Consider the following 17,084-nt stretch of genomic DNA (forward strand, 5'->3'; position numbering starts at 1 on the left):
CGCTCACTGAACTGCTTGTGATTCACGTGAATGGAAAGAGACCTTTTGGTGTATTGAGCAGAAATTCAGACCAGCCAACAGTAAAGCTTTAGCAGCGTCTGCCCTTTAGAGCCTACAGAACACAGGAAATTAAACAGCCAGCGAGGAAATACCCACAAATCTCACAACAAATCTTTTTACCGCAATGAAATTTCACGTGACCACGCCACGATCTGGCAGCGTATCGTATACTGGACGCTATCAAAGCGGCTACAGCGGATCAGAGTTCGTCACTGACTTCAGCGGCGGCCAGTAGCCCTGATGAGAACCGATGCCTTAACACATACCAGAAGAGCGTGGCCTTCAAAACACACAAACACACACACACACACACACACACACACACACACCACATTCACACCAACAGTTTCGCTCTCGCTCTCACACACACACACACACACACACACACACACACACACACACACACACACATCCTTCTCTCCTCGCCTGGAGCCAAAACCTAATCAGGGTGAAATCAGCTCGCAGTCACAGGACTGCCATGTTCCTCTCTGGTTCCTCTCTCACACGACACAATGCACAATACAACAACTATTCAGGCTCAATCATGAACCTGCCTGCCCTTCAACAGGTGCATTGTTCGCCGCGGATCCTTCTGGAAACAGCTCTGCTGATGAGGCGCCCCAGCAGAACTGACCCCACACGCAAATAAAAAACGCTGACCTGAGATCAGGGCTGGTACAAACCAAACGTCCCAGAGGAACCAGCCTCGGTGTCTTGGCGACCGCGTGGCCTGCGCAGATAGCAGCACTGGGGCCGATTCTGCTGAACACAAGTGAGTCACTTTTTTCCAGTGAGTCTAATAACCGCGGAGTCATGAGGAGGATTCACTCACATGCTGGAACTGGGGGAAGCGAGTTCATGATACGTAACATCACCATTCAATACAACGCAGAGAAAAACAGACACAGAAAAATTTGATTATTTTTCCCCTCCTTTCAAACTTGGCATTAAAGTCTTGGGGTCCCTAGACGACTTTTAAAGTCTGAAAAGGTCATAAAAAGACTGGGCGTCTCAAACTGTACGACTGGCTTTGGCAGATTTTTTTGGGGCGACTGAAATATTGGGGACCCACACTACTCACCTTTTCAACTGCGGCAGAACCAAACGGACCTCACGCAACCTCACACGCCGTCCCGTTAATAGGAAACGCAAATAAACAAACGTGAAGCGTCTCACTGCTGTTTTCTCTGCCGTTTGCACTGATGCAGTAAAGAAGCAGCAGATAAACATGTTTAAATGTTCATAAACTCGATTGGTTCTTCAACTCGGCTCACTGAAACACTTCACTCCACACGTGAGAGACTTTTCACCCTTTTTCTTTGTTTGCTGGCTGTATTTTCTTTTATTGCTCTCCATTTTCATTGGTTGTTGCAGGAATCTGTTCAGATTGAGTCGCTGATCAGTTTAGATTACGGTCGACTCGGGTCTGGTTGGGAAAAAAAAAAAGACGTTTGATGAATTCCAACTGGTCTGAAACGCGATCAGGAGGAAAGAAATCTGAGTCTGTGCCCCTCAAACACAACTCGACTCTGTCGCTGTCCACTCTGACTGACCCAAACACCTGCAAACTCAAGCCGACCAGCTCAGACTCAGCCAGACAGAGAATTGGGGCTAAAACCGGGGTAAAAGTCGTGTAGTTGAATCCCAGCATAACATTCTGGGTGATCCCATCATAAGTGGACAGTGCTAAGAACAGGTACGAACATTGGCCCTTGTTCATCTTAGTTGCGTAAAAAAAAAAAAAAAAAAAGTCATTAATAACACAAACTACTCTGCATTTGATTCCTGAACCTTTTGCACGATATGGAAACGAGCTTGAGTTTTGAGCGGAAATGATGAATGAGCTTCGGTGCGTGAAATCAAGTGCCAGCCTACCAGCACCTCATTAACATATTTATAATTTATGCAGATGTTTTCATGCGGAGCAAAAAAAGAGGTGAAGTCTGAGTGGGTTGCTCCACCTACTGACCCAAATTTAAAGTGTTACGAAGCCAGGAAAGAATAAAAATAAACAAAATGTCATTTTTAAGGCAGCAGAATGATGTGACTAACGTAGTTTTTAAAATAATATTTAGACTCTGTATTATTGTAGTCGTTTTGTATTGTTTATCGCACTGTTTTGTATCGCTTATTTTGTGGGCGGGGTCAGTGATATTAAAACAAACAGCGTGAGCGGAAAACGTAATAGCAGCAGCATTATGAACTGGACCTCATGTGCACAACCTTAATACTGTTTATGTTTACAGACATTTCAGATTATAACGACAGTTTTGGTTGTTCAGCATTTTCTCAGGATGTGTAACTGCTAAGAGTCTGAAAAGGTGTGTGGCTGCCAGGAAGCCCTCACTGAGAAAATAAAAGAAGGACATTTGCACTTGAACGCCAAAACTGGCAACCGAGATGTGCAGCAAAGTTTCATGGAGTCTGTATTTGTAGCTGAGGTTCCCTGGACTGTAAGAAGTAGAAAATCCAACAAATTTCTGAGACTGAACTTTGGAGGTGTGGAAAAACATCCCTGCAGCGTTTTTTGAAAAACTGAAAGCAAGTCTTCCGAAAAGAATGAAAACAACAAGGAGCACGAAAAAAAGATCTGTAACTGTTAAGCAGGTAAATAAAGGTAAATAAACTAAGGGCGGTCTTGTGCGCACAGTACTGTATACTGCATTACGCTGATGCCAATAACCAGCCTCGTCTTAGATCAGCTAAAAGTGTTGAGTGGGGCTCCCGAGTGGTCCTGTCATCACGAGATCATGACTTCGATCCCTGGGATGCTACAGCCCTCCATGGGTGGGAGTCCGAGAGAGCACAGTTGGCCTTGCTCTCTCTGGGTGGGTAAGATGGGCCCCTGAAAGGGAGTTATAATGGGCAACTGTGTATCTGCCCCATTCAAATTTTATTAATACCCAAGTGTGTGTCTTGAAAGAAAGAGGGAGAGCGAGGGAGAGCGAGGGAGAGCGAGGGAGAGCGAGGGAGTGCGCAAGAGGGAATTCTCTCAATGCACTTCTTCATCTCGCTCAGTCCAGGCCGGGCTAGCGAGTGGTCACTGCTGCTGCCCACTGCGCACACAGACCACAGATTATACTCCCCCACACACACACACACACACAGTCTTCTCCGCTTCCTGCTCCACGTCCGCCCGACACTAGCCCACATGCCAACCCTTCATTCATACATCAGTGAGGAGAATCTGGAGGGAGCCAACAGGATTCCACACTGATGGAACCGAGGCTGTGATTGGTCGACCCTCAGTCCGCTCACACCGCACACAACCAATCCCGTCACATCATTTGAACTATTCCTCCAACGTTTAATAAGAACTATTCTAACAACCAACCTACTGACATATTTACTGTAAAAGCAGCAAAAACAAAGCAGATAATTAGAGACAAACCTGTCGATTACTTTTACATGTTCTTCCTTAACAAACCATAAAACAACCCCAGACCTTATTAACCCTGCGCAAATTGACAGGTTGGTAAAAATGCTACACTATATTTCCAGAAGCATTCAGACGGCCATCAAAACCAGCAACACGTAAAATGACAGAGCGGTCAGCGGATGCTGAGGGGCGTAGTGCGCAGAGGTCACCAACTTTCTGCAGAGTCAATCACTACAGACCTCCAAACTTCATGTGGCCTTCAGATCAGCTCAAGAACAGCGTAGAGAGCTTCATGGAATGGGTTTCCATGGCCGAGCAGCTGCATCCAAGCCTTACATCACCAAGCGCAATGCAAAGCGTGGAATGCAGTGGAGTAAAGCGGCGCGACCTCCTCAGCATCCGCTGACCGCTCTGTCATTTTACGTGGCCGACCACTTCGTGGCTGAGTTGCTGTCGTTCCCAATCTCTTCCACTTTATAATCCCACTGACAGTTGACTGTGGAATATTTAGTAGTGAGGAAATCTCACGACTGGACTTGCTGCACAGGTGGCATCCGATCACGGTACCACACTGGAATTCACTGAGCTCCTGAGAGTGACCCATTCTTTCACTAATGTCTGTAGAAGCAGTCTGCAGGCCGAGGGGCTCGGCTTTATACACCTGTGGCCATGGAAGTGACTGGAACACCTGAAGTCAGTGATTTGGATGGGGCAGTGAATACTTTTGGAAATATAGTGTATGGAACCATCTGCTGCTGCAAAAGCTAATCTAATTAACCACTGCTCCACCTGTTTTTCCTCGTTTCGTACTATAATGTTAATACAGATAATAACACGGATAACATTCGCTATCCGGTGTCGACCAGAGGAGGATGGGTTCCCCTTCTGAGTCTTGGTTCCTCTCAAGGTTTCTTCCTCCTACTCTTATGGAGCATTTCCTTGCCACTGTCGCCTCTGCTCGATTCATGGGGGCTCGGAGCCGGATTTTTCTGTAAAAGCTGCTTTGTGACAACAGCTGTTGTAAAAAGCGCTATTTAAATAAACTTTGCCTGCATCTGCATCAGTTAGAACGTGAAACAGAATCTCAGAACAATAAGCAACTGCTAACAACGTGGTACTTCATGTATATCTTTATATGCGTGTTCTCTGCACAGGGTGTGTTCACCTATGTTCACGCAGCAAGTCAGCGCAGCTGTCTTAGCTTCTTATACACCGCATATTGCTGGGGATTTCATCTGCGAGACCTGAGACTGCGCTGCGTGTCGAGACGTGAAAATTCAAACATCTAGTGTGACCGTGGAGGAGGAAGACCCCACCCGTTCTCTGCGGGCCCACCAGCTTATCCTCCCTACATCTGTAACTGGATAACGACGTTCTCAGGAAGGAGCTTCTGACGCCCATCTTCTGCGGGCCGGCGTGCAGATGAGACGAGCCGGACGCTGGAGATATCTGCTGCCAATCGAGACAGGAAGGCCGAGAACAGGGCGAGGTCACTGGGGTTCAAACGAAGCAAAGTATTTTAACTCCGGAGGCTGGCCAGACCAAGTCCGCCAGCTGATCTCAGACCTGATACGCTGCAATCGTTTTCACTGTTCCAGCATGACCGCATTATTCATAATGACGCCAAGAGCCTGACTGGACACTAGAAATAACGACGTTGGAGTACATTGCTCGGGGCTATAATTAGAAAAAGCCCTTCAGAGGCACTCGGTCTCACCAACTGGCGCATAATAATACATGACCACATGTCCATGCGGTCAGATACATGACACAATCATTGCTAAATCCCACATGCAAACGTGCCAATCCCTGATTCCGGAACCACCCGTCGGCCTACGCTGCCCAAAGGCCCTGCCAGCGCGTTACGTCACAGCACGGCTGCAAAGAATTACCCAACAAACCCGAGGCAACCTGCAACAAATTCACACATGCCTGTCACCACAGGCCAAAACTGCTCATTTTAAAGCCCGACCGCCTCACAGACGGCACACAAAGCACAGCTCCAGGTTACGTAATGAAGCGGTCTTTGTTCCTGTAAGGCAAACATGTAAATACATAAACAGACAAACAGCCTCCACCAGCGCAAACAGCCCTGGCCATGTGTGTTCAAGCGCGGGGGCACAGAAAGGAAACCACCCTGAGCACCTCCCCCTCCGCTCTGCCTCCCGGACTAAAAGGTGCGTTTCATAACCTAATGGCTTCCAGGGGGGACGGGTGCAGACACGACAAGCCAATCTCGAAGCATCCTGGGCCGAGACAGGCTAGACCAGAGCAATCAAACTGGATCACGGAGTGTGAAATCACATCTGGCCTACTGACGATCAGGCTTCACTTCTGGACACAGCCCAGGGCCTCGAGCTTGGACCCAGATTCCTACACTCAATGTTTAAAGGTCCCAGGCTTTTTGTTTAATAGAGGGGTTTGATGTGGTGTGTAAACACAGTTAAAGCTCCAAAACATGTTTTTGCGCGAGGTGACCAGCGTGTCTCTACAACTTCTGGGTGGGCCAGGTCAGAACGGTCCTCTCTCACCAGTTTACAGCTACTCGGCACGTCCAAACGTCCAGATACCCCCCGTGTTACCTAGAACTGAATGCTCTGGAGCAGCTGCACAGGGCCAAGCATGGGCCACAGGGGTATAAGGCCCCCCAGCACTGGGCTGTGGAGCAGAACCGTGTTCTCTGGAGTGGTGGAGCTCCATCCAATAGCAATGGGATGACTCAGGATCCAGAACTGAACATCCAACATCAGTACCCGACTTTACTAATGCTCAATCAACCCTCACAGCAATGTTCCAACATCTACTGTGAAGTCTTCCCAGAAGAGTAGAGACTTAAATTCACTATTAATAGCCTTCATTTCAGAGCAAACACCGTACATTAAGGCTCTTGTGCTTCACAGCTAATGAAATTGATCACGTTCGCAAATGAACTGAACTGCTGACCTGATTTTCTCCCTGACGTTTCGTGATGGACTGTAAGAAAGACCCAAAAGTGTGTTCGGTATCTGGATAGACATCTGGATCTGGAGCGGTCAACCAGGTGTTCGACACAAAACGTGACGTTCGATACAGCTGCTGGGGAGCATGACGACGATTCGAGAAGCAATAAGTTATTATTAAAATATTTGCCATCTGAGTGAGCCACACGTACGGACTGTCTAACCTCTCATTTCAGCAAATGGCAAAATACAGCATTACAACAGCTCCATTTACCACGGCACAAAAAACAAACAAACAAACAAACAAACAAACAAACAACCAAAAGCTAACAGCGTCTGTTATTTTCTGTATATACATGTTCAATTTCTAGGATCTACTGTTATTCCAACAGCCTCAACAGCTAAACGAGGACAGCAGAGCAAACCGAGCTGCTTTACCTCTTCTTCTGGAATGGAAATGAGACAATATTTCACATTTTTTATGTTTAGAAAAAACATGCTGGGATACACGACTGCCAAACGGCAGAGGCACAGACTCCACACTCAAAAAAAGAGGGTTTGTCAAGCGTTTCCTAGTGAAGAAAATGGTTCTTTATAGAACCACGAACACTCAAAGATAAAAGTTCTTTATCCCGAGGGGAAGGGTTCTCTTCCGATAGAAAACGTGCATGAACATGTTAAGAAAGTGACAATACAAGGCCAAAAAGTGTTGTTCTATTGTTACAAGCTATTTTACCGTTAAAAAAAGGTTCTCTATGGAACCATATACAGCATATTCTCCATCAGTCTGAAGAACCCTTCCACGACGCAAAGAACACTTTAATCACGCACAGGGTCCTTTGAGTGTTCGTAGTTGTATAAATAACCATTTTCTTCACTGAAGAACCCGTAAACAATCAACTTTATGAGTGCAGTTAACTGAGCGGCACATGCTGAAATGTGTGCTTATCTGAGGGGCGCAAAGCCGGAATCAGAGCGAGGGCCGGAATCAGAGCGAGGGCCGGAATCAGAGCGAGGGGCCGGAATCAGAGCGAGGGGCCGGAATCAGAGCGAGGGGCCGGAATCAGAGCGAGGGGCCGGAATCAGAGCGAGGGCCGGAATCAGAGCGAGGGCCGGAGTCGAACGTGTTAGTTTCGTTTCTCCTGGCTCAGATTTTTCCTTCTCTTCCTATCAGAGCCACTGATCAGTGAGTTCCCACACAAACTCTCAGTGACCCTCTAACACATAAAAGCGTGGAATGCGTTCAGCTGTTCAGACGTGCAACAGAAATAACATTTAAACTGCCATCGTTTTGAAATGTTCGCCCCATTTATTTCTGTTGTACGCCTGTGTGTTTAACACATGGCCTGTGGTCCAAATCAGGCCCTCCACACGATCCAATCCAGCCTGCATAAGTGTTTTAATGTGTCAGTATTAGCCTGTTTTACAATGCGCTGCACTACAGTCCCCAGCATGCACTGCAACACAACGTGCTCCAACTCTCCTACCCCAACAAAAACAGTCTCAACCCCGATCCCACGCCAGCCATATCACCAAAACTCATTTCCTCTGCAGTTCAACCAGCATAAACACCGAATGTCAGCCCAGCAGCTCACAGGCTGAGCTCAAGTCTTAATGAATGTGTAGCAAAGAAAGGAAGCCAGGTGTTCAGATCAAGCAAATAGGGAGATTTAAAAGACTGAGCGCCTGGATATTTCAACTGTCCATGTAACGCAATATACTGACATCCCATTCTTAATCCGTAGGGTTCAATATGATGTCAGCCCACCCTTTGCTGCTAATACAGCTTCAGCTCTTCTGGGAAGGCTTTCCACAAGGGTTAGGAGTTTGTTTATGGGAATTTTTGACCGTTCTTCCAGAAGTGTATTTGTGAGGTCAGATACTGATGTTGGACGAGAAGGCCTGGCTCACAGTCTCCGCTCTAATTCATCCCAAAGGTGTTCTATGGGGTTGAGGTCAGGACTCTGTGCAGGCCACTCAAGTTCTTCCACACCAAGCTGGCTCATCCACGTCTTTATAGACCTGCTTTGTGCACTGGTGTGCAGTCTTGTTGGAACAGGAAGGGGCCGTCCCCAAACTGTTCCCACAAAGTTGGGAGCATCAAATTGTCCAAAATCTCTTGGTGCTGAAGCTTTAAGAGTTCCTTTCATTGGAACTAAGGGTCTGAGCCCAACTCCTGAAAAACAACCCCACACCATAATCCCCCCTCCACCAAACTTTACACTCAGCACAGTGCAGTCAGATGAGTACCGTTCTCCTGGCAACCGCCAAACCCAGACTCGTCCATCAGTTTGCCAGACAGAGAAACGTGATTGGTCACTCCAGAGAACACGTCTCCACTGCTCTAGAGTCCAGTGGCGGCGCTTTACACCACTGCATTCCACACTTTGCATTGCGCTTGGAGCTTGGTTTAAGGCTTGGATGCAGCTGCTCAGCCATGGAAACCCATTACATGAAGCTCTCTATGCTGTTCTTGAGCTGATCTGGAGGCCACATGAAGTTTGGAGGTCTGTAGTGATTGACTCTGCAGAAAGTTTTTTGCTCACGCTAACAATCTGACGGAAAGTCTTAGTTTACATACTCACTACAACTAATACAAGTAAGAAGGGCGTCCAGCTTGTGTCTCAGAGTGCGACGTCTTCCTCTCTGCCGTCTCTAATAAGGACATGTGAGGGACGTTCCCCTGAGTCTGACATCATTTTAAAACAATTAAAACCACAAGCACTGCTCACTGCTGCTCATCTCACTCTGACTGGACTCACGTGAGGTCGCCGTCATGGTAACGTTTACTCTAAGCGCTACTCCAAACATGCACGTTATTTTCGATTGGATTACTTGTAGTGTGCATGTAAATGGAGTTTTCCATCAGATCATTGAGTAGAGTGAGAAGAAACACCTCTGTCTTAATCTATAATCGGAATGTATTCAACCAGATTGGCAAAAATCTTTGCATGTAAACACAGACACTGCAATATATCTCTTCATCCATACATCTCAATACTGTCCAGCTGCTTTCAGCCCAATAACAATACCTGCTATTAGATCTCCAAATCTGAGCTGAGGTTCCTGAATGTGTAAGAAGACAATCACAGCAGAATGAAGCGTAAACTCTCTGCTCCACTTTTAAGACGACCTTGACCCTGAGGATCTTGCCGCTAAGCGGGTCAGGAAGGTTAATTAGTAAGAGCATTTCAGCTCCCTGCCCGATTTAAAACTAACCTGAGCCAAAGCAGCTCTGAGGAGGAGGCAGAAACGAGCCGGGGACATGACCCAGCAGGTTCGGCGCACAATCAGATATCTCCCACCCTTGACCGGCCCGTGGAGGGTGTGAAATCACTCGTTAACTCTAAACCTGCCTGCGCCGCTTCGCCTGGGGCCATCAACTCACCAGCCAGACCACATTCACGCTCTGAGTGATTAAAGATGCAATACGCATAAAGTGGTGCGTCACATGGTTGACCACACAAATCAAATCAGGGCACAAAGTAGAACGAGCAGTCACTGGCTGTGTCCCAAACCAAACACGCACAGAAAAGCCTTCTGTGATGTAATGTATCACCATAACGACAAAATATGATATTCTCCACTCCTCCAGCTCAGCCTAACGTGCAAACACACGTACAAGTACGTTCCAGCTTCGCTTTACTGGGGTCCGCCACTTCCGCTCCATTTCCCACACTGGCCTCTAGATATTAGACCGATACCACCTTTTCCCTTCTGATCCCATACCTGATCCTTTAGTATCGGCCGATACTGAGTACCGATGCGGATACTAACGCTATCTAATCTAACTCACCTGTATCACCTATATCTAAGTCCTGATATATTTTTTAAATATTTAATTTTGGTAAAATCTTTGTTCTGCATCACAAATAAAACACGCTCAGCTGGACTAGACGGCATTTACTCATTGTATTTATTCGATTCTTCGGAAACTTGTTTTTGTCTATTTACTGTATGCATTCAGTATTAATGCTATAAATTCAGTTTTTATCGTACCATACTGTTAAAAACAGAAGTGAACAGTAAACAGATAAACCTGCGTTCGCTCGTGCTGCGTCTCGGCGTCAGTTCAGTAAACATCACCGCCGTTCTCGCTGTCAGTGCTAGCGACTTTCAGTGATATTTCTGGCTTGGCTGAAACAACGAGCCGCGAGACTCCACTGCTGAGTGATACAGCTGACTGACGGAGGGGCACTGCAGGAAGGGCTAGTGGACGAACAAGCCCAACTAGTGGGCTGCTATGCTAAAGACTAAATCGAGGATAAAGGCTACCATTATGCCGAAGACTCTGGCAGTTCCTTCCACTCACTAAATAACATTAAATCTTAACATTAACTGTAAGTGACCACCAAGAAGCAGCTCAGCCGTTCAGGTAAGCAGCTCCATCAGCGCGTTTTTAACGTCGAAAACTGCCATTACAGATGCCATTAATGCTCTTGCCTGCCCCCCCCCCCAACCCTTCTTGACCGGGGGTCGGCAACATGCAGCACTTTTACTGCCCTGTTGTGGCTCCACAGCTGAATCAGATCAGTAGGTAATAATGAAATAATCCTCCTCTACAGTAAAATAAAGCTCTGCTGATCCTTCAACTCAGTTTAACAGTAAATGGTCTTAAACGCTGGAGTTAATGTAGAACTGCTGATTCACCCTTTAACCCTGAAGAGCAGCGCAGACTGTTGGTCACCATAGCAACACAGACAACAGTCTCGCCTAGCTAGTAGCTACGAAACGGCAAAGAGAGAGATTTAAGACGAACGTCGATAATTCGGAGACGAACGGACTTACTGGTGTTGATCACTCCAGCTGGTTTCCTGCAACGAGAAACTGAAAAACGCTAAAAAACCGCAGAGCAGCTTCTCGTTTAAATCTCATTCCACCTTAAATGGTGCAGCAGTTACATTACCTACCACCTCAGACACAATTTAAGGTGGACCTGGAAGATGAGAACAAGCAGCTGACGAATGAGATTCTGACTTAACATCTGTAAAAATAAAAAGCAGCTGGATCTAAAGCTCAAAGCTCAAAGCAGGGTCTGTGTTTTTGTTTTTAATCTATACTAGAACTTCAGCTCATCCTGAGGCACATTTACAGCCAAGACGGTACAACCTGTGTCAATCAAACTGCCGTGAACCGTTGCGGCTCCCAAGGTGGTTTGATTTTTGTTGAAGCGGGACAAAGAGGCTGTTCTTCACACCGGGGCTGTCGACGGCTCTTCTAGAGGAAGTGATTACACTGGAGGTGATGGGAACTGGACGTCACACGGTCCACAACACGCCCTCTTTACTTCACATCCCAACCCACCAGTGAACCCACACGTGTTTTTAGACGAAGCGTCGGCGACGCGTCGGAATTTATTTATTTTTTCAGGAACTACGTTGCCTTACAGCGGCCTGCGTGCCCCCCTCCGCCGTGAACCAACCAATCTGGACCCAAAAGACCATAAACGATCTCCAAACATCTGTGAGGGAGCTTTTAGAGGTGGACGTCTGGTTCCTATCACCACCACTGAGAGCAATTCTGACTGGACCCATTTAATTATGGAGTCGCGCTTTAAACCGTTACACAGGCCTCGTTCACAGACGGTCAGCCGAAAGAGGAGCGTTCTCTTGGCTGGACGGTGAAAAGCGGAACCTTTTCGGTGTGAAAAACGGAGGAGAACGTCGCTCCGCGGCGGCGAGTCAGCCGGTCAGGAGCTCCACTCTGTTTCTCCTCAAAGCCGCATTGAAAATGAATGAAGTTTTATATTCAGAGCTGCGACTCCATTAGAGCGTCAGGCCTCTGCAGTCGGGGGGCTTCCACACACAAACGGGGGCAAACCACAACACCGGGTTCTTCAAGGGTTCTTCAGGAAACGCAATGGCTTTATTTAGAACCGTGTGTCCTATACAGAACAAGCTCATGCTTAAGTGGTTCTCCGCGTAGTGAAATGGTTCTTCAAACTGAGAACATGTGTATGGTTCTAGACAGAACCTGTTTGAAAACGGTTCTATATCTATATTAAACAGGGTTCTCCCACGCGTTAATGGTTCTTTGCATGGTGAAATGGTCCTTTAGATGCACAGTGTGTTGCACACGGTTCCACGCGGAAACCTTTTGAAAATGGCTCTACGCACCAAAAAGTTGGCAACATCAAGCTCGCAACAGCAGAACCCTTTTCGCTGCTATGCAGAACTGTTTTGGAACAGGTTCTATATAGAACCACTTGCATGCTTACATGGTTCTTTGTATAGTGAAATAGTTTTTCAGCTTCAGGAAAAACATGTTGTATACGGTTCTACACAGTTCTACATAGCACCAAAAAGAGTTCTCACGGTTCCAATGTCAAACCTGTAACAAAAGGAGGACACAGAACCATTTACAAACAGGTTCTATGATAACCTTTTTGAAAACAGTTCTATGCAGCACAGAACATGGTTCTTGTTATAATATCAAGCTTGCAACCACAGAAGAACCCTCTTTGGTGCTATACAGAACCAAGTTCTATGTAGGACAATTACACGTTTAAATGGTTCTTGGCCTGGTGATATGGTTCTACAGATGGTGAAATGGTTCTCTGGACAGATAGAAAATGTGTTGTATGCAGTTCTACGTGGAAACTTCTTGAAAATGGTTCTATGTGGCACTAAAAAGGGTTCTCATGTCATTACAACGTCAAACTTGTAACTTGGAACCCTTTTTGCTGCCACACAGAACCGTTGTCAAACAGATAGAACAATTTTGAACATGCTTAAACGGTTCTTCACCTGGTGAAACCGTTCTTCATAGTGATGAATCCTTTACAGACAGATCTACACAGAACCTCTTTGAAAACGGTTCTATATAGCACCAAAAAAAAGAGTTCTCACTGTCACAATGTCAAGCTTGTACCCAAATGAGAACCCTCCGGTGCTATACAGTATCGTTTTCGAACAAGTTCTATACAGAACCATTTGCATGCTTAAGTGGTTCTTCAGATGATGAAATCGTCCCACAGCTTGATGGAGAACGTGATGTATGTGGTTCTTCACAGCCCTATGCAGCACCAAAAAGAGTTCTGACCGTTCCCATGTCAACCTTGTACTAATAAAAGAACGTTCTTTGGTGCTTCACCGAACCATTCACAAAAAGGTTCTATGTAGAGCAATTTCACGCTTAAACGGTTCTTTGCGGGGTGAAACAGTTCTTCACGCTGATAGAGAATTTGCTGTATATGGTTCTAGATAATGGTTCTATATAACACCAAAGAGTTCTAGGTGTTATAATATCAAGCTCGTAACCACAGAAGAACCCTTTCTGTGCTACACAATCAATTTCAAAGAATTTCTCTATAGGGGTACTCCACACTTAAATGGTTCTTCGCATGGTGAATTGGTTCTTCAGACTGATTGTGTGTTGTATATGGTTCTACATAGAACCTTTTTCAAAAAGTTCTATACACCAACACTAAACAGGGTTCCTCTTGTTGCAACATCAAGCTTGTAACAACAGCAGAACTTTGTGCTCCACAGAACAATTTTTAAACAGGTTCTATACAAAACAACCCCAAACATAAGTGGTTCTTTGCACGGTGAAACGGTTCTTCAGATAGTGTGCTGTACACGGTTCTACATGGAAGCTTTTTGAAAATGGCTCTAAAAAAAACGTTCTCTTATCATTACAATGTCAAGCTTGCGACCCAAGGAGAACCCTACACAGAACCATTTTCAACCAGGCTCTACACAGAACAATTTCGTGCTTACACAGTTCTTCAGATTGATGGAGAATGTGTCGATGGACAGAACCAGACAGGGTTCTACCTGTTACATCACCAAGCTTGTAAGCACAGATGAACCCTTTTTGTTCTACACAGAACAATTTTCAAACCGGTTCTATAGAGAACACTGCTTACACGGTTCTTCGGGGTGACAAAAATAGACGTTATATATACGATTCTACGCAGAACCTCTTGAAATGGTTCTGTATGGGGCCCAAAAAGGTTCTTCTATGGTCACAAGTGTAGCATCACAACAACAGCAGAACTACAGAACCAACACGTTCTCCATCGATCTGAAGAACCATTTTCCCACGCATGGACCCTTTTAAGCATGAAAACGGTTCTATACAGAACTCATGGTTCTAAACAGAACCACTGCCTTTGCTGGAGGCCCGTCTTCGTAAGCAGAGCAGTGCAGGTCGGTTCTCCGCTCGTCGTCTAGTCGGAGTGGGCTCGACCTTCTGGCTGGACGCGTGTAACACAAAGCCCCCCTGCGCCCCCTCCCCTCATCACCCTCCACCGGCCCGCCCCGCCCCCTCGCACCCCGCACTCCCACCCCGCACAAACACGCAGCCAACAAAGCGCAGATCAGTGAGGGCGCTTTCCACTCCGCCTGGCGCAGCGCGAACGCACTGGACTCCCATTGTTTCCCATCTGCATTGTACACCACGTCTGCCTCTCCGTAAACCCTAGGCCGGGTCCTTCTTCCTCTCCTCCTTCTCCTCCTCCTCCTCTTCCCCTCTTCAGCCTTCCTCTCCTTCCCAACAAGACAGCGCACGGCTGCCTGAGTGGCTCGAGTGTTACATAAACCCCCCCTGCATACTCGTTTCCCCCTTTCCTGTACTGTGAGAACGAAGGAGGGAGCGCGGCGAGGGGCCCTAACTAGGCAACAAGGCTGCTAATAGAACGCGCCCCGGGCGATAAGGAATACTGGCTAGCTTGGAAAAAAAAGCGAGGCTCGCACCTCCACAGAAGTTTGTCTTCAGCCGAGTTCACACACTCAGCGGCTAGAAACGGCGCCCGACTCACCTCGACGCCCTTTCCGCGCACTCCAAAGCCCTGTTAGTGGAGATAAGCGCCGCCCTGCGCTCGGTTTTCTCGCTTTTTCCCGCTTTCCTGGCTCCCCCGGCCGCCCCTGACTCCACACCCCGGGCTCCGAGCCTGTGTTCGGGGAGGGGGGCCGAAGCGGAGTGGCGCTACAAACGGGGGCTCCTGTCCGCTTTACATGTCCAAAGAGCTCCCCAAAGGCGCCTGTTTCCTTCTCCCCCGCGTCTCCTGCTGTCCCTGGGCTGCGCTCCCGTCCTCTCCGCCGCGCCGGGCGGCCCTTTATCCCGCGGTTTGTTCGCTGCTGTCCGGGCGCGGTGGCGCCTCTCCTACTCCGCCATGTTGTGGCTCCGCGGTGGGAAGCGCCGGATTCCCGGGACGAAGCCCCGCCCACCGGGATCGGCGCGGTGGCGCGGCGCCATCTGGTGGTCAAAACCGATAGCGGGAAAAAATTTGGATAACCACCACAGCGCCACCTGGTGGTGGAAACTCAAAGCGGGCCAATACAATCGGATAAATAAACGGCAACAGCTGATAACGACACATAGGCTGCGTCCAAAGCCACAACACAAAGCTTACTAGCACTAATGAGGGGACTTTCACTGGCGGCGAACTATTTTGGGGCCAGCTGTTGAGTGTGGAGCTGTTTTGGAAGTAACGATAGGAAAAATAAACCGCACATTTCAGCGGTTGGCATATGATAACGGCTGCGTCGCCAACCGCAGACTGCTTTACTTTCAACTGTCGAAATTAGTGCGCCGCCGTTAGCAGCGCGCTCGAAGGCGTAAAGTGGTAGTCAGTGGTTTGGGACGCAGCCAAATGGTGGTGCGCCGTAAGAAACACCGCCATCTGGTGGTGACAACAGGTAAATGGGAAAATGAGATGGTCAATAGTCATAATGACAGTAGGGATGAACGCACAACGCCATCTGGCGGTCAATAGTCATAATGACAGTAGGGATGAACGCACCGCGCCATCTGGCGGTCAATAGTCATAATGACAGTAGGGATGAACGCACCGCGCCATCTGGCGGTCAAAAGTCATAATGACAGTAGGGAAGAACGCACAGCGCCATCTGGTGGTGAACACTTTTATTTGAAATGAAAAAATGAATTTGAAACGCATTTTTACTCCACAGCGGGCTTCGCTTCTTCACGGCACACTGGCACCCGCGATTCAAATAGTATTTTAAACCTAATGACAGCAGTAAATATTGTGTGGAATATGAAAAAAATCGTTCATACTTTAATTCAGACTGAAAAACCTGCGGTTGTTAAATGACTTCACTCAGAGAGAGAGGACTGCGTGTCCAGCTGAAAGATATGAATGAGAATCATTTTAATTATTAATAGCATTCACCTTTATTCGTGTTCACGAGTGAATAAATAGCATATAAACAGCGCACAGCGGTACATAAACAGAGCTGGTCTCTCTTTAAATTCATCACAGTCAGTTCAGCACGTCGCGCTGTAGCTCAGTGGTAACGCTGAATACTGTGGGCCAGGACGTTAAAGGGGAACTCCACCGGTGTTTCAGAATTTCTGCATAACCCAGAGTTTGAGATGTAAACAGAGCCATTCAGAGTGGTTTGGCGTGAAATGGTTGATGGTGGACGCTCAGACTTCTTTATAAGTGGTGATAGGATGGTGAAACAGAGACAAATCTGAAAAAAAAAAAATTTCTGTGGACTATTTTGCAGCACAGCGCCCTGCATGTATCCCTCCGCCATGAAAGAGGGTAGAATAAATGGATTCACATCTTTGGCCTAAACTTCATCACAAAAACAGTTTCTCAGACGTCAGGCAGTGAATTCTACGGAGCCCGGCTGGTGACATCCTGTATAAATCAAAATAATGGGTGGCCGCGCCTTATTAACGTGTGGGAACGACATCCTAATGCGTGGCTCCGACTTAGTAAGGCGTAGGAA

The 17,084-nt window shown here is 47.2% G+C and overlaps 2 protein-coding genes across 3 annotated transcripts in view; one reads left to right on the forward strand and one right to left on the reverse strand.

Annotated features, from left to right (window-relative positions):
* ptpra (protein tyrosine phosphatase receptor type A) overlaps window positions 1–15,276 on the reverse strand; it is a 52,509-nt gene extending 37,233 nt beyond the window's left edge. For both annotated transcript variants that reach the window (XM_037545656.1, XM_037545657.1), the window contains exon 1: window positions 15,143–15,276. The gene's annotated coding sequence lies outside the window, so the exon portion shown is untranslated. The remainder of the gene's footprint in view (window positions 1–15,142) is intronic.
* Window positions 1–15,739, forward strand: part of LOC119265368 — a 22,572-nt gene extending 6,833 nt beyond the window's left edge. The window contains exon 2 of the mRNA XM_037545719.1: window positions 15,139–15,739. Coding sequence (XP_037401616.1) covers window positions 15,139–15,739 — 601 coding nt within the window. The remainder of the gene's footprint in view (window positions 1–15,138) is intronic.
* The last annotated feature ends 1,345 nt before the right edge of the window (window positions 15,740–17,084 follow it).

The sequence above is a fragment of the Pygocentrus nattereri genome, chromosome 16 (assembly GCF_015220715.1).
Source record: "Pygocentrus nattereri isolate fPygNat1 chromosome 16, fPygNat1.pri, whole genome shotgun sequence".
In the NCBI taxonomy this organism is placed as follows: Eukaryota; Metazoa; Chordata; class Actinopteri; order Characiformes; family Serrasalmidae; genus Pygocentrus; species Pygocentrus nattereri.